Source organism: Scatophagus argus, chromosome 16, assembly GCF_020382885.2.
Source record: "Scatophagus argus isolate fScaArg1 chromosome 16, fScaArg1.pri, whole genome shotgun sequence".
Lineage (NCBI taxonomy): Eukaryota > Metazoa > Chordata > Actinopteri > Scatophagidae > Scatophagus > Scatophagus argus.
Window position 1 is genome coordinate 14,009,202 of NC_058508.1, and position 24,406 is coordinate 14,033,607.

General features: G+C 42.8%; 1 protein-coding gene across 5 annotated transcripts in view; it reads left to right on the plus strand.

Moving 5' to 3' along the window:
• cyth1a (cytohesin 1a) overlaps window positions 1-21,694 on the plus strand; it is a 39,434-nt gene extending 17,740 nt beyond the window's left edge. For 2 of the 5 annotated variants that reach the window (XM_046415294.1, XM_046415293.1), the window contains exons 2-13: window positions 7,867-7,949; window positions 10,155-10,219; window positions 11,390-11,456; window positions 11,545-11,663; window positions 12,639-12,719; window positions 12,950-13,062; window positions 13,828-13,976; window positions 14,092-14,204; window positions 17,992-18,070; window positions 18,172-18,240; window positions 18,548-18,702; window positions 19,687-21,694. In XM_046415294.1, coding sequence (XP_046271250.1) covers window positions 7,867-7,949; window positions 10,155-10,219; window positions 11,390-11,456; window positions 11,545-11,663; window positions 12,639-12,719; window positions 12,950-13,062; window positions 13,828-13,976; window positions 14,092-14,204; window positions 17,992-18,070; window positions 18,172-18,240; window positions 18,548-18,702; window positions 19,687-19,765 — 1,172 coding nt within the window. In that variant the 3' untranslated portion in view covers window positions 19,766-21,694. Of the gene's footprint in view, window positions 1-1,348; window positions 1,472-7,866; window positions 7,950-10,154; window positions 10,220-11,389; window positions 11,457-11,544; window positions 11,664-12,638; window positions 12,720-12,949; window positions 13,063-13,827; window positions 13,977-14,091; window positions 14,205-15,483; window positions 18,072-18,171; window positions 18,241-18,547; window positions 18,703-19,686 lie in introns of those variants that run through there. The other 3 variants (XM_046415296.1, XM_046415291.1, XM_046415295.1) reach the window with 3 other exon arrangements.
• Window positions 21,695-24,406: the final 2,712 nt, after the last annotated feature.

A 24,406-nucleotide genomic window follows, 5' to 3' on the forward strand; every position in this document is an offset into this window, starting at 1 on the left:
ATAAGGCACTGATTTTTTGTGATTCTTAGATTAGTCTCGTCTCTGTTGCTTTTCCATTTTGAGGCTGTCTTTCGCAGGATATAAATCATCACTTGTCAGCTCCATGTCAGAACTAGCTTTGAACCCGCCAACACATGGATCCCATATTACATTAGTCTCAGGAAACTGTCACTGTGGGACTGCAGAGTCTAGCCGACACAGCAGAGGGCTCCATGTTGACTCATAAGGCTCACAGACATGAGGCATTCTCTGAGCTGCAGACTCATGCTGTAAAAACATGCTGTCGAAGTTAGGAATGCTGGGAATGTTGCACAGTTTTTTGGCAGGCATCACAAGTATTAGGATCATGCTCATGCACTATTCTTAACAAAAAAAAAAAAAAAAAAAGCAAAAAATACAAATCAATTGTACTCAGGACAGACTGCATTGTTAAACTGCAGGTGATAATCACAGCATGACTGGTCGCATGACTTATCCGGAGAGAGAAGACCCTGCTCAACGTGCTGACTCATGCCAGAGAGCCGAGACAGCTCATCTAGAGTCTAGAGTTTAGGACTTTCTGTCTCATCAGGAGGTGGCTGGACGTGTTCCAAGGAGAACAAATGCTTAAATTCACTATCAAGTTTAGTATTATTTGTCTTTGTGTGTACTTTTTCTCAGCATGTTATCTCTGGAGTTACTAAAAAGATTTTTATTATTTTACATGTGACTTTCAATAGCATGACCCATTTTTGACATAAGAAAGCCTTTTATGTTTTCTCTTTTGATTACTGGCTCTGGGTTGTATGATGTAGTGTCTTACCCTCTAAGCTTCTGTTTGTGGATGCTCCCTCTTTTTTAAGTGTATCATTAGGACTGTGTCTCAGACATCAGTATTTTTTAAGTACTGAGTGAATTGTGTCTGCATTTGCTTTAATTTTATGACTTGTGGCCTGAAAATAACTATTCCTGTAACTGTACCTGAAAGAAAATCGTGTAGGTATTGCGATTTAGGCCAATATTTTATTCAACACATTGCTCAACCTGTGTGTGTGTGTGTGTGTGTGTGTGAGAGAGAGAGAGAGAGGATTGACCAGTGGGTGGAGCCGCCCTGGTTAATGGTAGTGACAGCAAAATAGAGAGAGAGCAAGTAGAGAGAAAGGGAGGGAGTGAGTTGGTGAGTAAGGCTCCTTCCCCAAATGGACTGTGTCAGTGTGCTGTGGGCATGCTAGGAGCTGATAGCTGTGCTGTACAGCTGAGGAAACCCGGCAGTATCTCTCTGCCTCACTGGAGGAGCAGGCTCCTTCTCTCTGCCGCTTCACGTCATGAGGACGTCCGGGTTGCCAGCATTAAGCCACAGGAGCTGACAGAAAAAGTGACTGCCGGGTCTTTTTTCGTATCAAGGAGGAGAGATCGAGGGGAGCAGAAAAACGAGAAGAAGAGCTCTCTGGAAAGACACAAAAACTGACACTTTGGACGATTTCCCACAGAGGTTAGCGCATAAATTTGCTTATGCTCCTGTGTTGATTTGTTGAGTTGATCTTACGTTGCTCGTGTAGCTTGTTGACTTTCGTACATGCTGCCATGTGGGGCTTAGATCAGTTTTCATCTACTCTGTGTCCAGTAAGGACGGGAATTATATAAAGCACTGGTTGTTTGACTTTTTGCCCCATGGACAGCTGGGCTGTCCTGTCATTCTCCAGTCTGGTTTCTTGTGTTGTGGTTAAGGCTGGTGAATGGAGCTTTATTGACACATTTCAGCAAGCCGGGACAACCAACAAGTAAACGTCAAGTCTGGACACTCAACTAAAGCCAAGGATGCTTAAGCTTTCAGCCCCTGGGCCTGGGTCTTGTTGAGGAATGTCCTGAGAGGCCACTTGCAGACACAAAGAGAGAGCTGTGATCGTCCCACCGCTCTTCCCACTGTCTCTGTGTTCTCCTGCCATTCGCCGTCCCACGCCTCCCTGTCCAAACACTGGGTTCCTTCTCCTGTTATCTCTCCTTCGCTAGTCTGCCCTCACCTCCACCCACTCTCAGGCCAAGGCAGGTTGGATGCTTTGTGGCTTTTTGATCTGCTACTGGTGGTCCGTTTCAATCTGTTTTTGTGTGTGGAAGCTATGGATGTGGAGGATAGAGGTGAATAAGTTCCTTTGGGATGGTGCCCACATTAAAAACTGGCATTCCTTCACAGCTCCTCCTTCGTTACAGGCAGTCTCGTTCTGGTGTTTTTTTGCGTGTGTTTTTGTGTGTGGTTTCAAATATGAGGGGGAGTCCCCGTGGGAATTTATAGTAGTAATGAGATTCAGTCTCAGATCAGAGATCAGTGGATGAGACTCTCACATTTTAAATCACCTTTTGTTGTTCCAGCAAGAAAGGTCAGAAAGCTTAGAGCCATTTTAATAGATCTTAGTTTGCCTGTATGTGTGTTTTTGCTTATCCCAGCTTAAATAATCGATTGCTTGTATGTCTGTGCTGAATGCATTAAACCTCATCATAAAGTAGACTGCTTCTCGTTACAGCTGGCGCTCTTATTGGTTTAGGCTAAGGGTCGATTGATTGGCGCCCACAGGGACCTTGGGGTGGAAGGTACATTTTAGTAAGTGAACTATTCGCATAGCTGTAAGGACAAAGGCTATACAGAAGCAACAGCAGCAAGGGGTGAGGGGCAGAGGGTTGGGGAAAACTGATGATCTTGGTTACATTTTGGAGATGAGATTGGCTAGAAACTGAAAGAGAGAGAGAGGCATACAAAGAAGAGATAAGAGATGATGCTAGAGGAAGGGTAATCAAGCCTAATGCAAAGTGTGCACGAAGACTAGATGCTGGTGGTCTCTCCCAGGAAGATAAGGAAGATGCAGAACAGATAGAGAACCTCGTGCGATTTCCACGATTCGATTTCCACCACCAGAGTCATTCATCTGCTATGATCGGTGTGTGCACGTTATCAAAATGTAGTCATGTACAGGCACACACATGCATGGCTGCAGGGGAGGATGTGTATCCCCTTTGCATATTCCCTCAGTCAGCAGATCATCTGCAGCATTGTGGCGTGAATATATTCATTGATGTCTCCATCTGCTGCCAAGAAGAGCTCACATTTTAACATAAAAGCCTCATTGCGCTTCTATCCTGAATCACATCAGTATTTAAAATAGATGTACAGAGAACAGGTCCTGCGTCACACTAAACCACTCAGATCAGTATGAAGGGTAGACATGTGGTTTTAACTTTACCTATGTGTGCACGTTGTGAGCCTGTCCGGTTGCCGAGTCACTAGGGGCAGCCAAGGTGAGGAGCTTATTTTGTTAATAAGTTTTTTGAGTCCTTGTGCATGGAGAGGAACTCCCTAAATTGGGTCACATCTGCAGGGAGGGGTGATGGGCTGAGAGATCCTACAAGCACTCAGAATTCTAATTTCCTTTTTTTTTTCCAAGGAGAGTTCTTCAGTGATCTGGGTGGAAATGAGACGTCTGCCTCTTCTGCCAGGATGGCAATCATGGTGTATATTAGTGGACTCTGCCGCTGTGGGAGAGGGAGCTATAATTGGTATCTCCCTTGATGTCATCTCCCCCTGCGTTCTCCGCTGACCCAGCCCTCTCTAAAAACTGCTATGGCCATCTAGGAATTCTGCATACGCTCTTAGAAGTAAAAGATAACACGAGTGGTCAGAATATTTTTGTTAAATGAGATTTAGGGCTCCAATGAAGTGCTGTGACGAGTTAAAAATTTTAAAGGCATGCAGGTTTCACAAGAAGAGTTTGTATTTAGTTGCTGAAATGGGGATAGGGATGCACCAATTCTGTGGGCAGAGTGGGCACCATGATTATACTCTGAGGAAATGTATTGGGTGCTTTGAGTCATAAATTTAGGTTAAACAGCACTCAGTAGTAATGAGGACCCGGCCATGGCAGGACAAAGCTCAGATTATACTGTCCCACATTTGGCAAAGGGGCACTTGTGTCTTTACCCCTTTACATAGGGATGTTGTCTTTATCTGCTGTCTACTTGCACATTTCCAAATTACTTTGCACCACTTTGGTCTTAGGAAATTATTCAATCCAGAAATGGACTTAATGTATTACTGTTCCTACATAAAAGCTAATGGGGAGTGGTATTTCCACTTTATAAATGCAAATCCGTTTTAATTTCTTTTCATAAAATAAGTGTCATTCTCTTGTTCTTATTTATGTCCTGCCTTTTTTTTTGCCATTTTGTGGACTTTGATTAATAATCTCTCAAATGAAAGTGAATATAAATTTTTTGCAGTGATGTAATGGATTCAGTCTGAATATTACAGTCAGGACAGTTCCAATCAGATGGTGTTAGTGTTGATAGTTGTAACAAAAAGCAAGTTTCCTGATGCTGGCATGGTGCAAAGCAAAGTGTGTGTAGGGGGCACACTGTGTTGGGCGTTGTTGGGCGGTGTGTGGGTGTTACTTGTGTGCATGTGACTCTACCATGGTTTATGTACATTACTGCACGCCTCCATGTGCGTGTGATTCCCCTGAATGACCTGTTTTCCAAGCAGCGCGAGTCCCTAAAGAAGCGAAGATGTGGGCGGCCCGTGTTTCTCTTTGAGCCTGTGGAAATCAGATTGCTGCAGGGGCCCTCTTCTTCTGAGAGGCTCTGGAAGTCATAGACAGATATAGTGAATATGGTATCATTGTATCAGCAATACACACATATAGCTGAGCTATCATCAAATCTCTCATACTAAGATAATCAGCCCACTTGTTCTTTACCTTGTGTGCCCTTTCTGTCTTCTGTCTTTTTCATTTCCTGTCTGTTTCTGATGACAGCCTCTTTTCATTGGCCTTAGCAGTGCAGATGTTTGCTGTACAACAGCCAACCATCACTCCCAGATGGAGGGAAAACAAGCAGCTCTCAAAATTTAGCTGAAGTGGATGGGTTCCCCCCATAATCTGCTGTGTTCTGGGAAATGACACCCACTTGGTACCAACCTCTATGTGGGTGGGGCCTTTCCATGCCCTGATGTGGTTTGATTATTTAGGGTGGAGTCAAGAAGACAGTGATGTGTGTACCTGATTGGCTCCTTGCTTAAATCTGATCAAGTGGGTGATGTCAGGCGGTGAGATGTCCCTTTGGGCAGAAATCCTTCCCTTTAATCGCAGGACCAGGGTGTCGTCATGCATCCTCTCTGGTGATGGGACAAGATACTGATTTTCTACAAGCTCCTTGTTTGTGCATGTGAACAGACCATTTCCATCCTCAAATCATCAGGTTCCTTTGCTCAGTTTCTTTCTGTCTCCTCCTCTGTGTAAAATTATAGTCCTTTCCTAAAGCTCTTCTCTCCTGTCAGTACTTCACTTTGTGGTCCTTTTTTAACCCAGGAATGTTGTGGTTGTTTTGTAGGGCCCCACTGTCCTGTTTTGTGTTTTCGGGTCTGCCAGCCGCCCAACCTGACATCATACTTCCAAAAAGAGGATCAGACTTTCTGCTTAAAGCTCATTCTCTCTGTCGGTCTTGTTTGTGGTGTTGAACACACTGACTGCTCTGTGTTTCCTCAGCGTGACTTTAACTCGTCCAGCAGATCAGCAGGCTAGTTCTTTAAATGGAGGAAGCCTCATACATTCTTACACTTGTCAGCACTTCTGTGTGTGCGACTGTGTGTTGTGACTTTTTGTGCATCTTGGTTTGCATCAAGCATTCATCTTCCCCAGTGTAAGCTGCTCTTGAGAAACAAATAAAATTCAGTTATTTTTATATTGACAGCTTGTAAGTGAGAGTAGTTGTGCAGATGGTTTCCATGGATACACTGAACATTCGGGAAGGATGCGATGCTTCAGTAAGATCAGATATTGTAGACTGCGAGGTGATGTGTAAAAGGTCAATATGGGATAGACTGCCATGCTTCTCCAGCTGTCTGAAAACAAGACTGGAAGACAACATGGCTTTGTGTTGGAGCTCCTTAACCAACCGTTACAAGGCTCTTGTTTTGGACTTCCATTGTCTGTTACCCCTGTGTTAAATATTAGCAGACATTCCAGTGAATGTCATGGGTATTTGCCTCAATACTTTTAGGTTAGCATACCTTCTGTTATTAAAATAAGTGCCCCCCATTATGCAGAATTTATTCTGCTAAATGTTCATTTATTAAGGATTTTACATTTGGATTAATTCTTTCACTGTAAAACTAATGACCTGATTTTGTATGTTGCTAATTGTGTGTGTGTGTGTGTGTGTGTGTGTGTGTGTGTGTGAGAGAGAGAGAGAGAGAGAAAGCACAATGAATGTTATAATTTCTGGATGACTTGCTTTATTGATTTTGTTTACCTTTTGTAACCTTCATCACACTGACCTTTCACTGCAAATACACCTCTCACATTTGTGAATTTGTGGTATCTGAGGGTGATGTTGGACTATAAGTGAATTAATTTTTTAGGTAATCATTATCTTGTTAACCGTTTGCAGACATCCACCATGTTGGCCATAGCCTCAACACTTTTAACCTTTTGAACTCTGCTTTTGTGGTACTGGGGGAAGGAGGACGGGTCATAGGAAGTGACCTGTGCTTTGGGAGATTCAAAGAAAAGGAACACTGAGTGACCGATGATTTTCCAGTATAACAACTGCTGTGACATGAGAAGCTCATGATCCTGTCATGGTTCAGGCCGTTTGATTTCCACCCATGCTAAATATCTTAAATCGTGTGATATGACTGCCCGCAAATACTTTGTGGCAGTTATTTTTTAAAGGAGAGTAGCCAAATGGTTGGTGTCTCACACCTCAGACCACACAGTGTTTCATTTTATTTCACAGGAAGTTCAGCTTGTGGTGGGTTTCATATAGACTCGCAATACTGGAAAGAAATTTCTTAGCTGGCCTTCAGATTGATAGATAGATAGATAGATACTTTATTGATCCCGAGGGAAATTCAGGTTCATTATTAGACATTGCTGTCAGCTACTAAAAATACACATTTGCCTGAACTTACAAGTTTCTTAACCAGTATCATTGTCACTTGCAGTGCTACTATGTGTCTTGATTCCAGTGGACGTATTGTATTACACTGTACGTGGCATTTGGTTCAAATTCAGATGTAGGAAACTTGTAAGTTTATTATTTGTACCTGTCCTGAGAACAACATTGTTTTAAAGGCACTGAAGGAGAACATTGTTACTTTGCGTTGCATTTTTGGAACAAGTGAAAACAAGTTTTTGTAAATATCAAAAGAATAAAATCAGTTCGCTTCAGGCATCACAGGTGTATTTCAATAGCCTGCTAAACAGATTTGATTCAAGCAAGCAAGAAGTCTGATACAAGAATAACTTGGTTCTCAAATATTAAGTGAAATGAATGGAGAAGAAGTAAAATAAGTGCTGCCAGTGTAGTGCCTAAGTAAATGAAAGTGGGATTGTTCTTGGACTGCTGTTGTCATTAAAGTGCTGATACTGGTGTTGTTCCCTTAACCAGTCCTTGGCACAGACTCATTTTAACAGCCCACGGTGTGAGGACCAGCAGAGCTTTGAGGCCTGTCACGTTTGGCACTGATGCCTGTGTGCTGCTTGGCTGACCTGAGCTGTTTCACTTAGTCAGACAGATTACAAGAGCAGATCGTCTTCAGAGTACACCTGGCTGCTGCAGACTTAGTTTACTGTTAGTGAGAGTGCTTGTTTGCAGTCTCATCTGACCCCCCCCGCTCAGTCAGTTACTGCTGAGAAACATCTTTCATGACTGTCGCTGGATGTTCCTTGTTCGAGCCCCCCCTCCATTCAAACACCTTCTGATATGTGGGAAAATTATTGAGTGCAATGTTATTTTTGTGCGCTAAGACATGCCTCCTGGGATAGATATGTATTGAAAAGGATTAAAGTGTGTTATATTTTTGGGTGTCTCTGACCTAACCCCTCTCTCATCTGTCCCCAGTGCCGGAAGACCTAACCCCAGAGGAGCAGCAGGAGCTGGAGAATATCCGCCGGCGCAAGCAGGAGCTGCTGGAGGACATTCAGGTAATACTGGAATAAGATATGGAAGCTGTTGTTATGTTTAAAAAAACATGCCAACAGTACAAAAAACAGACATGAATTCCATGTGTTCAACGTATTTACTCTAATTTCCGGTTCCTTTTTAGAACAAGTAAGTACACATTTTTCAAATAAAATGGTTCAGTAGTTCTCAGTAAAAAATGCATCGGTAAAGAAAATAAACTACTTGATTTTCATTGGAAACAAGTATTTTACTCAGCTGCAACACATTTTAGCAAGTTTGTAACCTTGTCTGACTGTAAAAGCTTGTATCTTAAATGTAACAATGCTGCTTAGATAAACCAGTTAAGTTTTCTATCACAGTCAGGCTAATTTTGATGACATATTTAAGTGATCCACCCACTGAAATGAGTAGTCCTGAGATTCAGAGGCTCAAGGGCAAAGAGGATCTTCATATTTGTGATCTATAAGTTCCAGATGCCTGGCTCATTTCCACTGTCTTCAGGCACTACAGCAACTTTTCTGCTTTTTGATTAAACATTTACCTTCTGTCCCGTTGCATACATTTCTCTGTCTGAAGGAGTCTATCAAACATTTGACCCAAAATGGAATGTGAGACATTTCCTGCCAAGTATTCTCTTCCTGAGCAAACCATTTTTGTTTATTGGCTAAACAATAAACAAAAATGGTGTAGAATTTGTGCCTTGTCAGCAGACACCTCTAGTTATGTACGAATTTTTAATTGAAATTTGAATATAACATAATATAGCATAAGACAAACAAATGATTCTGCATATAGATAAAATAGGATTATGCTCTTATGAGGGACATGCTCCTGCAGCCAGCTGACTAGCCCTTATGTCCTCTCTGATTTCCAAAGAGAGCGAGCCAGGATTCAAATCAGCTCGGCCGAATTTGCCTGAAGTGGTTTTTTTTTTTTTATTCCTGTCTGTTCCATGGTACTTTTCTGGGTTGCTGCCTTGACCCTAGAGCACAGCTGATAATCACAGCTAGCTGCTCAGGTCAGTTCTGTCACTCAATAACCAGCTCTGTAAGGACATGACAGATAGTCATCCCCTGATGGAGAGTTGCCCTACAGATGTCCCACTGGGCAACTTCCGCTGACTCTGACAGACAAACATTAGAGGCGTGATCTGACACCCTCTCTTTTATGAGCTTGTGCCACCATCGCTGCCCTTCCCCCCCTCTCCAGCCACCGCTGTTTCTCCCTTCCTCTCCTCTCCTCTCCTCTCCTCCCCTCCTCACCTCCTGTAGTCTGCACACTGACCCCTCTCCCCCATGACTCCCACACCCTCCTCTGCTGGTACTTCATGTCAGGACCCCCCTCACAACAGCCACCCGCTTTCCTGTATGAGCACAGCCTTTGTTTGCAGAGGCAAGCATCTGAGGAATGTGTTGTGATTGCGCAGGCCTTGGAAACACAGATGTTCCTTTTGTGGGTTTGGCCTTTAATGACTTGGTATTTCACCATAAGAAATAATACACTAACACTGCAGCTATTTGAATGAAGAGGCTTGACGATTGGAACCTTCACTCAATATGTTGAATCTCTGTATGTGTACAAGACAAGACTTATGTTGCAGTTCGTTTTTCCACACCTTCATCAAGATGACGTCGCCCTCTCCATCCTCTACCTTCTGCAACGTTCTTACTGCGCCACGCTGGCACCAGTGTGCCTGGCTTCATCGACTAAATCCACCTCTAAGGCCATTAATCACTAAAACGCCACATTAAATAAAATCTACTTTTACGATCTCTCATTCTGTTTGTATTGAGGTTGTCCCTGAATGTTCTCAGCCTAATCACATTCACAATGACAGGACTGTTTTGTAGAGCAGACACACAAACAAACTAATTCACTGAAACATAGTTACTTTCAGTTTTCAGTTAAAGGGAACTGAGGAGAGTTGGATTTGCAGCCGTGCGTGAAGAAGTTACTCTGCTGTCTTTTGTTGACCTGATGGCTTTGATACGAGTATTTATTGTATGTGATAAAAGGCCACCTGCTTTCCAGACAAACACAGACGATTCAAAGATGATGGAACTGAATTAATAGAGCCCTTGTGTGTTTTGATTTTGCATGTTGTTTGCATTGGTCACACCCTGCCTTGCCTCCTGGTGTCATGGAAGTGAGCGGACAATTGGTACAACAATTCTCACGTCATACTTGTGTCATTTTAAAACTTAATATCTCTGTCTTTTCTGCAGCGGCTGAAGGATGAGATAGCAGAAGTGACAAGCGAGATTGAGAACCTGGGTTCTACTGAGGAAAGGTAAGAAAAAGGGACCTACACATTACCCACTCTGTTTAGCCTAAATTGGTTTGCTGCTTGCCTTCTATTGACTTAGCAAATGAAGCTGTCAATTATTAAAGTTGGGCCATCTCATCACACCAAATACACTTCTCCAAATTGGCTATGCTTTTAAGGCAGTTTAAATGTTTCATCAGGCACACCCCCATGATGGGAAGCCTCATTGAATAATGCAGTGGGTGTATGGGCAGAAGCAGACAATGGATGGCCTCAGGGGAGGGAGCACTTGGGTTTGGTCTACTCAAGTGGATAGGGATCCCATCAGCTTCAGATTAACCCTAAAGCACTCTCTCCTGGATCTAAAATCCATTAAGGTTCACGGTACCTTCTTGTGATCAAAGTTTCCTGTGATCGTCGTATTGAAGAAAGTACATGATAGGCTGCGCTGTAACCCTCGTGGAGGGTTGGACTTTGGCAGACGAAAGCTGAAGGAATGCTGGTGTGAGTGAGCCAGTGGGGAGAACTGGTGACCTCTCACCGGCTGGGGATGGAGATGTAACCATGGTGATGGCGGACACTTAGAGCGCACTTTGACCCCTGAATAACTGAAGGCCTGAGAAATGAGACGTTCCCATATGCAAAATGTCAGACGCTTTGTCAACACTTTTATTTTCGCAGTTGAGGGGGGAGGAAAGGCCAGCCTCTGCCAAACAAATGGAAAATGTTAATGGGAAAGACACTTTCAGTAAATGACGTTAACACTTTTATTGTAACCATCCAACCTTTGATGAATGAGTAGCATGACAGACTATTAATTTGTCGGATTTGCATGCAGTGTGATTCGTGAGTCATAACTAAAAGGTAAAAAATCTAAAGGTATGTATGATAGAGCAATGATTAAGTTGTTTGTGATGAAAAACAAATGCACCCAAAAAATTGCCCAAGAACATAAACATCAGTATTTGTTTCCTGAGTCTTCTGTGATACTGCATTTTGGTATATTTTGGATATGGACTCTTGGTTGGACTAAAAAAGCAATTTGAAGACATTATCATTATGACTGGTTTTTCTTTTTTCCTTTTTTTTTGTCTGACATTTTATAGACTAAATGTTTTTATATACCACAGTTTGTTTATATACGATGTTAGGGTCACATCAAGAGAAACAACCTGCAATCTGTTTTTTTTTCAGGAAAAATATGCAGAGGAATAAGCAGGTGGCCATGGGCCGAAAGAAATTCAACATGGATCCCAAAAAGGTAGGTGGCTGGTGCAGTTCTTCAGAAATGTGATTTGTCTCACGTTTTCACAAGCAGGATCTAACCTGGGGCTCTGCCTCTTTCTTAGGGGATCCAGTTCCTCATTGAGAATGACTTGCTGAAGAACACCAGCGACGACATTGCTCAATTCCTCTACAAGGGCGAGGGCCTCAACAAGACGGCCATTGGAGATTACCTCGGAGAGAGGTCAGAATAAAGATTGACTGCCTCTATCTAACCATCTCCCTTTCATGCTCTCCTATTGTTATTACTAGCATCCATCCATGTGGTTAATAAAAGCACTGAATAGCCAGTGCATATTTTCCATATTGCTGTGTTTCCTCTTGGTCAGGCACACGCCCATCCTTTCCCAAACACACTTTATTGGTCCCACATTTAGATCATCCTCTCAAGACGATGTCCGTTGCTCGACAGCTCACATCTGTCTTTGGTTATCTTACTCATTCATAAGTAACGTGATCAAGAGACTCACAGCTCAGGAATGCACGTTTGAAACGTCCGTCCTCAGACCCTCCTTGTTAGAGTGAACACATAATACAGGGAATAGTAATGGGTCTGATGTATGGTATGCATTGCTTGGGGACTTTCGAGCAGGTAGTGTTTCAGTCAGGGTGTGGTGAGGTCAAACCAGGAAATGGAGGCTCAGGCTGTTGATGAATGCATTTCATTCGATTGTTATCAAGTCTTCTAAGCATTTTTGATTCTGTCAGGAGGAGTTGGAGCAGTGCAGGGGCGTCTTAAGATATTATTGGTCACGCACTAGTGACTGGAAATGACTCGGTGTACGAGAGCTCCTGAGAGGCTTCCCATGATCCCACAGGGCAGATCGTTTACTCTGAAGGGCACAAAGGTCGGAAATGATGTCATGATCAAGATTAGATGATAAATAGAAGTGGGGCTGAGGATGTTCCTCTTCTATGGGGTTTGGTGGGAGTATGTAGCTTAAATCGATGTGAGCAGGATCATACTCTGAGCTGAGTCCTCAGCGTCTGTTGGGGCTTAAGACTAGACGTTTAAAAATGAAAAAATATTTATTATTTTCTGACATTTTAATGGTTTATATAATATAAACCATTGTCAGTCAGCTATCCCTTGTACATTTTGTCTTGCACTTTAGAAATTTTAACCAATAAGAAATTTTCCACATTCTGTCTCCTGCAGAGATGAGTTCAATATCCAAGTCCTCCATGCCTTTGTGGAGCTTCATGAATTCACAGACCTCAACCTGGTCCAGGCCCTCAGGTAAGACGGCATCCCTTCAGGAATCTGCATCATCAGGTCTGCTGCAGACTCACCAAGTCCTTATCTAGATCTTCATAGCTTTTTTTGTAATACCATCCATTAGTCTGAGTCTTCTTATTTGCAAATTGTAAATATGCAGCTGTTAGTTTCAGTTTCCTCATGAGAGCTCATTTAGCTTTTTCACAGTGGAAGTGGTCTGTTGCTGATTTCTGAGCTGTGTCCCCTGACAGACAGTTCCTGTGGAGTTTTCGGCTACCTGGAGAAGCACAGAAGATCGACCGCATGATGGAGGCCTTCGCCCAGCGCTACTGTCAATGCAACTCTGGTGTTTTTCAGTCCACAGGTAGCTCCAATATACCTTAAACTCTTCATTTGTTATTGTCATAAAAAGCCAAGGAGTATGTAGTATGCAATATAGACATTTTTGTCAGCAATATTGATGAATCAGTCACTCAAATTCAGATTCCTAATGAAAAAAATAATTACTAATTTAACTCTTAAATTTCTTAATTTAAAAGGAACTATACTGGATGAACATGTGTCTCCCTGAAGCTCAAAATTTTCCATATTGCATTGAGATCTAATGGCATGTCAATAGGAAGTCTGCTGGGGCGTACTATGTTATGGAACCCTGTCTGGCTTTGGGGAAATAATGCCCTCAGCAGACTGCCTCTAACAGATGGATGCAGATGGATGTGAATAATGCATCGAACTTCTCAGCATCCTAACGGGCCAGATAAAGTGCTGCTGCGTCAGCCGCTTGCTGGCCACGTTGTCTTTTAGCAAGCAAACACACACACACACACACACACACTCTCTCACTCGCGGACACATCCAGAAACACGCATGCATACTTAGTTGCCCACACGCAGCCTTTCACTCCCACCCACTCTACTCGCTAACGAAGCTTCACTTATCTGGTCCTCTCTGTTTGGCTGTGGTCCTCTAAGTGCAGTCCTTTCAGCTTAGCTAATTTACATTCATATTTAAATACCACATTAAACACTGGCAGCAGTTTTATGGCAAACAGCAAGATGGCTTTTTACTGTCTCATAAAGCTCCACCGTCTCTTATGGTGTGATCGCTCTTGTTTGTGCGTGTGTTACAGACACCTGTTACATCCTGTCATTTGCCATCATCATGCTAAACACCAGCCTCCACAACCCGAATGTGAAGGACAAGCCTACCGTGGAACGATTTATCTCCATGAACAGAGGAATCAACGATGGAGGAGACTTACCTGAAGACCTGCTCAGGGTCAGTATGGTGCTTATTTACTTCTGCTGCTTATTTGCCTCCTTGTGAGTGATTTCTCCTCTGGGTCCATGTCTCAAACCTGCTCTGTGTTCATGGTTAACTTCCTGTATTGTAGAATCTCTATGAGAGCATCAAGAATGAGCCTTTCAAAATCCCAGAAGACGATGGCAATGACCTCACACACACTTTCTTCAACCCCGACAGAGAGGGCTGGCTGCTAAAGCTGGGTGAGTGACACTGTAAATACATGCGCACAGTTATTTGAGCACATAATAAATTGTCAGAATAATGAAACTCTCATCGGGGTGGCTGTGCCAGTAGACTACTGTGTGTTTTCAAGACTGAAAATCCATAAAGTGATAACCAATGTCTCCCCTGAGGTTAATAACCCTTGTGTATGTACATGTGTGAGTGTGTTAACGTGTCTCTTAGTATGTGTGGATAGGTGTGTACACACTCGACTTGACACTTTTAAAGACTTCTCAGCTGGCTTTAATGTATTATGAATGTGGCCCTGAGATCAGTCCAACACGTGTGGAGGCCTTTGAATTGTTGAGAACAGAGCATATTCATACACTGACATCCAGTAATGCTGACCTTCACGGCTTGTAAATAAAGTGTCTACACATACAAACAGTTTAGAAATGTTTTATTTGAGAGCACATTTTTCCCTTGATCATATTTTTTTTTCCCTTTTTTCACTGGACATTTTGGTCCGAATGGGAAATTATGGAAAGTCTTATTAGGCCTTTGAGTTTTTAATAATAAAAGGTGTGTTTTGGTGCGTCTGATTATTTTGTTGGTTCTGATTAAATTTTACCAGTGTTTCGTGACATTTTAAGGGCTGTTTTGTCATGACCTTTTGCTAATATATGACTTAAACACAAAAACATGCGCACAGGTGTACCTGCATCATCACAAATGTTCCACAGGATGTCAGCTGGCCCTTACTGGTCACAGTCGCTCTACAAACCAGAAAAGCACAACCGTGGATCTCTGAACTCTTCATGCTCTGTTTCCTCTGAGATCTCTCTCTGTTGTACAGATTCACAATGAATTTAAAAGGCATGAATCTGCAATGAAATCAAATTTCTTCAATCACTGTGAATCTTTACAACCAATTACAGAAAGTGAAGAATTACTCTTTCTCCAATTACTCCAAATTGGTAGATTTGAGTAAAACAACTCGGGTGGAAAGTAAATTACTGGCTATAACAGAAATGGACCGAGTGGAGGTGAAATTTTAATGTAGTGCTTTACAGTAGATCCCCCTTGTGGACTGATGTGATAACAGCAGATTTGTAAAATCTGTTGACCCTCATTATGAAACATTCTTCGAAAACGAGAGCTGTAAAGCAGTGCATCAAAGCCTCCCTGGAACCTTATTAACAGGACTGTGGTGCAATAATTCCTTATCATTTAATTTGATTTTTTTTGTTTTTCTTTTCCCCTTCGTTTGTTTGTTTGTTTGTTTGTTCCCATGATTTTGGCTGTTGTCTTTCCTCAGGAGGTATGTACACCTGCTCTTCCCTAACGCTAGTCCATCTCTCAGCTCTCAGGTGCTTTTGGTGGTCCGCCATGCTTTTGTTCTCTTGCTCATTTTTCATTTGTTCACACAGGTTGTTTTTTTTTATTTTTTCATCAGTAGATTTTTTTTTTGTTTTAGTTTTATTTCTTGTCTCTCCATTGACTCATTTGAACTTCAGATGTTTGTCTGTTCAGTTTCTCATTGAACTGGTGGTTTGTCCACACTCTTTTATCTCTGTGGGTGGTTGACGGGCGATTGCGGGGTTCCTTTGCCATCCTGTGGTCTCGGCTCGGGGAGCTGCTGCTATGTGACCACTCTACCGAGCAGTTTGACCCTCTTTTCTCTGTGTGCTGTGGTGGTCACTCTCTTTGATCTGTTTTTGGAAGCTGCATTATCCCTTTTTTCCATACAGCAAGTACAGCAAAGGACTTCTTGACTCTCCAAATTGACCATGAATCCATTTACCACACTGGCTTTTTTCTTTTTCTTTCTTTTTTTTTTTTTTTTTTTTGCTGTCTGGTTGTATGGAAAGGGAATACTGCACCTTTTCAACAATGTGGCTCTGCTGTCCTCATCTTCTGCTGTAAATGAACCTGAAGTTGTAACAGTGTGACTGCCACATGGTGTGGTGCTGGACCGGACTGGACCAAACTGTGGGAGTGTGGGCAGAGGAGTGTACAGAAAGGGATTCAAGCATGCTTCATGTATGCTCGATATGTTCAAGTTCAAGTGCACGTAGTTTGACTGTGCATTGTTGTAGTTAGTGCATCTTTCCTAATATTTAAAAAGAAGACGAGGTGCTCATTGAATGTGATTTTTGCACAAAACACCCAGTTGCTAATTTATCCTGACCAGATAAATCATTTCCAAAGGATTCATAAAACTATCAACAACTGGATATGATTTACAAGAAAACCTGTTCCCTCTTGACCTTTACTCACCCATCCTCCTGCAGTCCTGTCTTGCATGGGTGCCTCCCTTCACTCAGCTCCGCTTCGGCCTAGCACCACCCACACAGCAGTATGCACTGATCTGCTGGGACATCCTTCCCGGTCTCATGCATTCTTTGCACGAGGAGGAGGTCCTCTGTCTTTCTTGCCGCGACAGGAACTGACATGACCGTGATACCAATCGCAACCTCCAGCCCAACCCAATCAACTCTCAGGCCGTCGGCTGTGTGATTCTGCCACCGCGTCTGTGTTTTCTGTTTGTCTGCCTTTTTTTTTTTTTTTTTTTTTTTTTTTATGTGTCGCAACACACTGATGAGTCGAGATGTGGCGAGGAGCTCTCCGTCTCTGCCTGTCGAGTGAATTGTGTCGATGCTGTTTGTAGATAATAACAAGTGTAGAGACCGAGTTGTCTGACCTGTCATGTTGTCTGTTATTTGATGGAAGATCATATACAGTGCTTAATGCTGTTATATGATAATACCAGTGTGTTCTACATGTTTGTATACATGTCTTCAAAGCCTCCTCTCTCCTGATAGGTGGGTTTCACAGTGCAGCTTTTACTAACATTGGTGGTGGGATAGCCAAGTTTAGACAAAGTCTGATGCTTAATGTCATGTTTAGAAAGAAAGCCCACCCACACACACACATACACATACACACACTGGACGCTGCTCCAACGTGGCTGAGAGCCTACTTAACAAAGTCAAAAACAGGAAAGCACACCCCCAGGCAATGAGTTTCCTGCCCTCTTCAGTTTGTTGGCATCCCATCCTCCCAGAGCGAGACTGCCATCTGCTCCACTGATCAGGTTTCCCCTCACAGGAAGTATGAGTGACAAAAGAGTATCAGAGATCAGCTACAGATCAGTGGGTGCAGAGTTAACCAGAGAGCCCCCACTGGGCGTGAAAGAGAACTTAATCCTCAGTCACTCTGTACTCTCCATATTCAGCCCTCAGATAAACTTTGTGGTGCTCTGCACGTTTGTCCTCTAGGAACTTCATTTGGGTTGTAGTTCATTAAGTCGAGTGAGCGCATAGATCTGTAACCTGTCTTATCGATTCATGCTTTCCAGACTTATTCCTCTGAGTGGACAAACGAGGAGAGTTTACAGACAAACCAAGACATTTACGTTTACATGAGCATTTACCATGTATGTTACACTGGCTGTTAACTGCCCAGTACCAATTATTAAAACATAGGTGTGACAATAGCTAGAAGTCCTCAAGTCAACAAAGGTCAAGGACAGCAGCCAGAGAGCTGAAGGCTATGTACTTGCGGTGATGGTGATCACATAGTGGTGCGGTGGTGGATCAGGGTGAATAGCAGGGTGTTCTGGGTAAAAGGACTTGTCTGGAGGCGTCATCTGTCTGTCTGCCCATACATCTGTCTGCCTGTCTGCTGCTTGACCCGGCGCTTCGGTGCTCATCTCTCTCTCTCTCTCTCTCTCTGTCTCTCTCTCTCTCTGTCTCTCTCTCTCTGTCTGTCTCTCTCTCTGTCTGTCTTGCTGAGCCTCTCTGACGCTGGCTGTTTGCTCCACAGGGGGACGGGTTAAAACCTGGAAAAGGAGGTGGTTCATCCTCACAGACAACTGTCTGTACTACTTTGAGTACACCACAGTGAGTACAGCTTTGTTTCTCACAGCGGAGAAGCCACTCGTTCTGTTCCTGTCGTTCCCCGTGTGCAGTGCTCTATCTTTTACATTTTTGTATCCGTCCAGGACAAAGAGCCAAGAGGAATCATCCCGCTGGAGAACCTGAGCATCAAGGAGGTGGAGGATAAGAAGCCTGTAAGCCCAGCTCCCTCTACTGGTTCATTCTGAGATTACACTCAATCAACTGAGATTGTTCCATTAGCATATTCACACCTTGACATTTGAAGATTAACTTTGAACTAGTGACCATCCATTTTTTCAAGCAGTTATATTTCAAAAACATCACCATATGATGCAGTGTAAAGAGATGAACAGTATACACATATGGAACTGTACAGAATTACTAGTTAGTTGCATTTTTAATTTAGCAATTATTCTGCATTTGCCGTAAAAACATTATGTTTTCTCTAATGAATTACCTCCGTCCACTTGATTTTTGCAGAACTGCTTTGAGCTTTTCATTCCTGACAACAAGGACCAGGTGATAAAGGCGTGCAAGACCGAGGCTGACGGACGCGTCGTGGAAGGCAACCACACCTTCTACCGTATCTCAGCCCCCACTGCTGAGGAAAAAGAAGAATGGATGAACAGCATCAAGTAAATGTTTATTCCCTCTCTTGTTAAAGGCTCAGTATGAGCAGTATTCAGTCTATGTTTCTAACCTCAGCTCAGTGCTGTAGGTCAGGGGTTTCCAAATCGACTTCATGTTGTTATTCTTATCTTGCTCAGACTTTAGGGATAATTGTGTTCTACGTTTTGCTCTCATAAGTTGAGTGCTTTGGGAGATGTAATCAGTGTTTTGGCGTCCTGTGCTGCTATTAAGTCAGTTTTTGTGGCTGTAGCTGTTTTTTAAACCCCATTTTTGTTAATATTTTGGCAAATTGGCACCATTACAAGTGTCACCTAATGTACCAATAGAGGTACAGATCTCTGGATTACTACAAACATGCTGATTCTCAGGAAAGTTCTGGTGCTATGTCCTCGTCTATGGTTTCTAACCAAACTCATGGACGTTGAGTACTGTTGGACATCAGATCTAATGTCCTCAATGTCCTCAGACAGAGCAAGTCCTACTCAGTCTAAAAACGAGTTGCGTGCATGTGTGCTCAGACTTGACTCCACCTCCACAACAGTTGAAGATGAGGTTTTCTGCATGTCTTTGCTATTTTTAACCCAAAAATACCTGAATGTTTTCCGTTAGAGCAGATTGTTTTCAGATATTCATGATGTTCCCGCACATCCACAGATGTTTACAGTTTCCTTGTAGAGATACCAATCACTGTAGTGTACGCCAAATGAGGTCCTCTTTTGATCAGCACAGATTAGGACATTTTGCTGTTGTAGAAGGCGAAGAGAAAAAGCATATAAGAGCTGATTATACTGAGCAGGTCTTCTGAGTAAAAATGAAGTAAAAACAAAACAAAAAAATGTTAAATGCTGAAGGAGAAGGTTTTACAATCTCATTTGACTTTTATCACACATGTCCACATATGAATTCTAAGGGTATCGTAGGAGTGCAGCCAATTACACACTTAGGCCATTATCTCTTGCTGACATTTTCCTCTGCATGTCTGCCCACAGAGCCGCCATTAGTCGGGACCCCTTTTATGAAATGCTGGCAGCCAGAAAGAAGAAGGTGTCATCCATGAAGAGGCACTAGAGCCGTGCAGCACTCCTGACGTTGCACTTGGCAGAGCAGGGGGTCAGGGGTATTTGCTCGCCCTGTACAGAGGCCACATTTGAGGTCTGCCTCAGACCTCTCCCTGGGATTTCTCTAGGATACATTCTAGCTCTGGCTTTGGGACTTCACAGACCAGAAAAACAGGAAGCATGCTGGGGTTTCTAGATAAGAGTCAGGGTCAAAGCCTCCTCTAACCTCCCGTCTGAATGTCCCTCCTTCTCTCTCAGCTTTGTATGTGCTCTTTGTCTGTGAGGCCGAATGGGAACCTTGCTGTGTAACTCAGCAAAATCCTCTTTGAAGATGCTTTAAAGAACATCAATCCCATATACATTGCACAGATACAGTATACAACATGCATACACTCATGCAGGCCCCCTGTAGCACACATCTTATAAACTCAGCAGGTCTGACCAAGTGTGACGCCCCAACCAAAATATTCACAAAGAAAATACCTTTTCTGATGTGCTTTAATTTAATATGTTAGGGTAATATGTGTCTATTTTTACAGCTTTTACTGTTAATTCCTCAAGTCTTTTTGTTTTTGTTTGCTTTTGTAAAAAAAACACCAAAAAAAAGAGAAAAAAGGGCAACAGAACTATGGGGGGTCTAACTTGTTAGTGATTTTATAGAAAAGAAATAGAAAAAAAACAAACTTCCCTGTTCAAAATGAAAAAAAAAAAAAAAAAGCTGCCACTCAGGAGATTGTACAAAGTTCTGCGGCGTCGACGTGGATCCAGTTCAAAGCCATGTGAGGAAAGAAAGGCTCTGTGTGAACCTGCAGTGCAGGGGGGCGTACTGCTCCACATGGGGGGGGGTCTGCTCGTCTGGACGGGGGCTCAATTCTCACTGTTCATTTCCTGAAGGGCCTGGAAATGCATGTTGGGGGTTAGTGTCTTTGTAGAGGCACTGGGGTGTTTGTCACCTTTGAGCTTCTGTCTGAGGTCTGAGGCTTACGTCGTCTGGGAATTCTGATCTTTTTAATTTTTTTTTCCCCCCATGCATTTTTCTCTTGCTCTCACCAACACAAGGCCACTTCCTATTACTGTATCATTCTAAAAAGCAATTTAATTGTCAGTTACCTTCACTGCTGCACAGTGCCTGGCGCTCTAGATGAAATGTGATGAGAAAAGCTGCTGGTTAGCGACAGTAATTCAGAGTTTTCTTCGAACAACATTTAATCTTTGTCTCCTGCCTTTGAACGTACTTTCTTTGTAAATGGTTACCTATTTGATGGTAATAAAATCACGTGTCATTCTTAGCCTTCAACCCAACCTCACTCATCACTGTACAATACTGTGTGCCTCAGGGTGTTTATGCATAAGACATAATATGACATACTCTTGTAGAAGCTTTAAAGTGGCACAAATAAACGTGGTTCTTTGAAGCGATGCCTGGAGAAGTGTTGAATGACCTCCATCTCAGGATCCAAGGTGTGATGGAAAGCAAAACTGTTGGTTGTTTGAGGAATGTACTGCGGTGAAGCAAAAGATGGAGCAGCAGGATGGCTGAGTGGTCACACCGAGGCAGTGACACGTCCGTCGCTTTGCGTGTTGAGGTACAGTTTTGCAAATGCGGTTGTCTTTTCTACTCTTTTTCTGGATTCATCTCTTTCCTTTTCATCTTTGCCGGCTGGTCACCATCCTCACCCCCTGCCTGTTCTGTTTCCTGGTTCTCTTCCCTCTATGCTTTCGAATCCTAGAGAAATAAGGAAAAATGCAAAGCAATCATAATTCTAGACAGTATTGGTTTATTTATCAAAGTTGTACATACTTAAGTGTATAGTGGGTATTTTGTCTTCATTTTGTTTATTAGTTGTGCCATTTACTTGTCATTCCGTTCAATAATGTTTGATTTGAGGTTTCTATCATTACATTTAATCAAGCTGAAATAAAGATGGATTTGTCAACACTGCCTGTGAATTGACTCACAAAACTGCAGGTTAGCATGAAGTTACAATAGTGAAATATCTCCAGCAGGGGGCGGTATGTGATCAGGAGTCCTGAAGCGGACCGCTGCAAGCGAGCAAGCGAGTGAAGCGTGCGTTTTGATGTTGCTCAGTAATTTCAGCTGTTTTGAAGTCTTAGCAAATCAAGCACTAGTGAAATTATGGGGTAAAGGAGGACGAGATGTTGTATGTCCACGAATACCGAAATTTACTTCCACTAAACTTCCAACTCGGTACAACATTTCCAACGCTTGCAGAAGACAATCCTCTACAGAAAAACAAAAAAAAAAGCAATTTCCTGTTACTGTTCACAGCGAGATTTTATTTAGAGCACGGTAACATTTCATATTTTTTACACAACGTTGCTTTTAAAGTATTTATGGCGCAAACGTCGCGGCAGCAGGGAAATGTCGATATTTACAAGTGAATATGTATCATATTAAATGATGCCTGGAAAAGCAATCAATAGTTTTTCCCCCCCAATGCAACGGGCGTGCAGGAAACAGCAGGGGCATGTTTGTAGTTCTCAGCATGAAGATTAAAATGCAAAGTACACACACATCACCTATTGATACTTTGTGTTACATTACATGGCTTGATAAAAAAAGAATCTACTTAAATCTCATCTTGTGCAGAACTGTGTGTACTCCAGCTGTCATCCTGCAGTAATTTCAAAGTGTGAGACAATTGTTTTCATTCACTTGGTATTAGGATGAAGGATGGCCGAGCGGGTTGCAGCTGTTGCCACATCTGTGGTAAAAAGTTGAAAGTGTCCTCTGCTGTTTGACGTGACTCAAATGCGGTTTTACACTCTTATATTTGCATTTATAGCTATTTGCTATTACATGATGAGCTGCCTGCACACATTTGCAGAAAAAAACACAAATCTGCTTTTCAGCATCTTAATGTTACAGAGACGGCCATTCAAAGCAGTTCTGGTAAACATTTCAGCAAAAAAAAAAAAAAAAAAGTACCTTTGCCTAAATCAGCTTAAGTCCCAGTTGATTCACATTTACATTGTGGAGATGCAGAGCCCCATATGGCTTACATCGAGCAGGTGGTAGAAGTACACAGCTTAAGTAAAACCTACATCAGGCTTCTGAATGCTTGAGGTTATTCAAGTTGAGACGTGTTTATCTCAGCGGCACAAAAAAGGGGGAAAAAACTGTTTTCAAAAGGCCTTTGATCAAAGAAAGATTAAAATCTGTTAGTCTTTTTCAGCAAAACTAAATTATACCAAATTCAAGGTTAAATGAAAAGGTGCTTATTTATATGATATTTTCCTCTGGGCCAGACCCTGAAGTGTGTTTTTGGGGGGATGAAACGATTTGTTCCAGATGTGCGTTGAAAAGGCATAATAGCAAAACAAAACAATATTTCTGCTTTGCATCAGTGAGTCCGATAATACATTTAAGGGATTTTCTTTGAAAAAAAAACAAAAAAGAAAACAAAGTGAATGGTTAATTGCCCACAATCATTTTTGCACAACTACATACAAGCAATATTTTGCACTTCTGTTGCAGAACAGGATGATAATGACGTTTTTGAGAATTACAGAGTAGGGCCAAGGAGGTGACCCTGACTGATGGGAAGTGAGAGGCATGTTGCCACGGCGAAGGGGAAAAAAAAGCTGAGAAAAAAAAAAAGGTTGAGAATGTGTGGTGGTGGTGGTGGTGAAGCAGCAGCAGGGAAGTTTTTGTTTTTCACCATCTGTGCTGTTCTTCACTTCTCGTATTTCTCAGCGTAGCGTGGCTAAGCAGGCACTTGAAAAAGGCAGCCTACTCACATGTCTTTTCTGTGGCGTTGAGGTTTGTGTGAGAAGGGGAATGTGATATACTGTACAGCACTGGGGGGAGGTTTCATCATTCTTCATGCAGAGCAAATCAACAGGGAACAATAGGAGGAGGCACGTACCGCACAGAAGGGAGGTTTTGTTAGAACAAACTGTACTGAGAAGGATTTATCGGGGTTGAATATTCTCCTGGAAAGTCCATATAAAGTGGCACGGCACTGTACCTGACCTCACTGCACTGAAACACACCGGACCACAGCACTCAGTCATGCTGTCATGCCATGCCTGCTCCGTGAATTCACTTCACTGTGGTTATGATGATGAGGTGGGAAAGGCCTGGGCCTACAGCAGCTCTCATAGGCCAGGCGACGGGATCCTCCGTCTCATCCAGTAAGTGGAGACATGTGAGACCGGTTGGGCTCCAATTAGGCCCAGACGGTTTCCCAGAAGTGCAGGAGGCCTCCCCCTGCCTCTCAGCCCACCGTAGTGGGTGAAGGGGTGCACCCCACGGTGTCCGGACCTGACCTCAGCTGGCATGAGAAGGGCCCTTTCTCGTATGGACTCATGTAGGCTGAAGAATGTTGCACACAGACAAGCGTGCTGACTTAAACGCAATACAGCCTGGTGGGTATTTTCTCTTTAACCAGTTCACAGCTGCACAGAATTTGCTCCAGCAGGTTTTTTGGTTTGCAGTTTTGCATACATACATACATGACTCTTTGAAGTCGACATGTTGCAGTTAAAAGCTGTTGGTTCAGAAGACTGCACCCCATCAGATCTCCCATAATACCACTGTCCTGTTTCTGAAAATATGACCAAAAAAGAAAGAAAATCACACACAGACAGACTGGAGCCAGGTGCAGCTCATAATCAAAAATCCTCT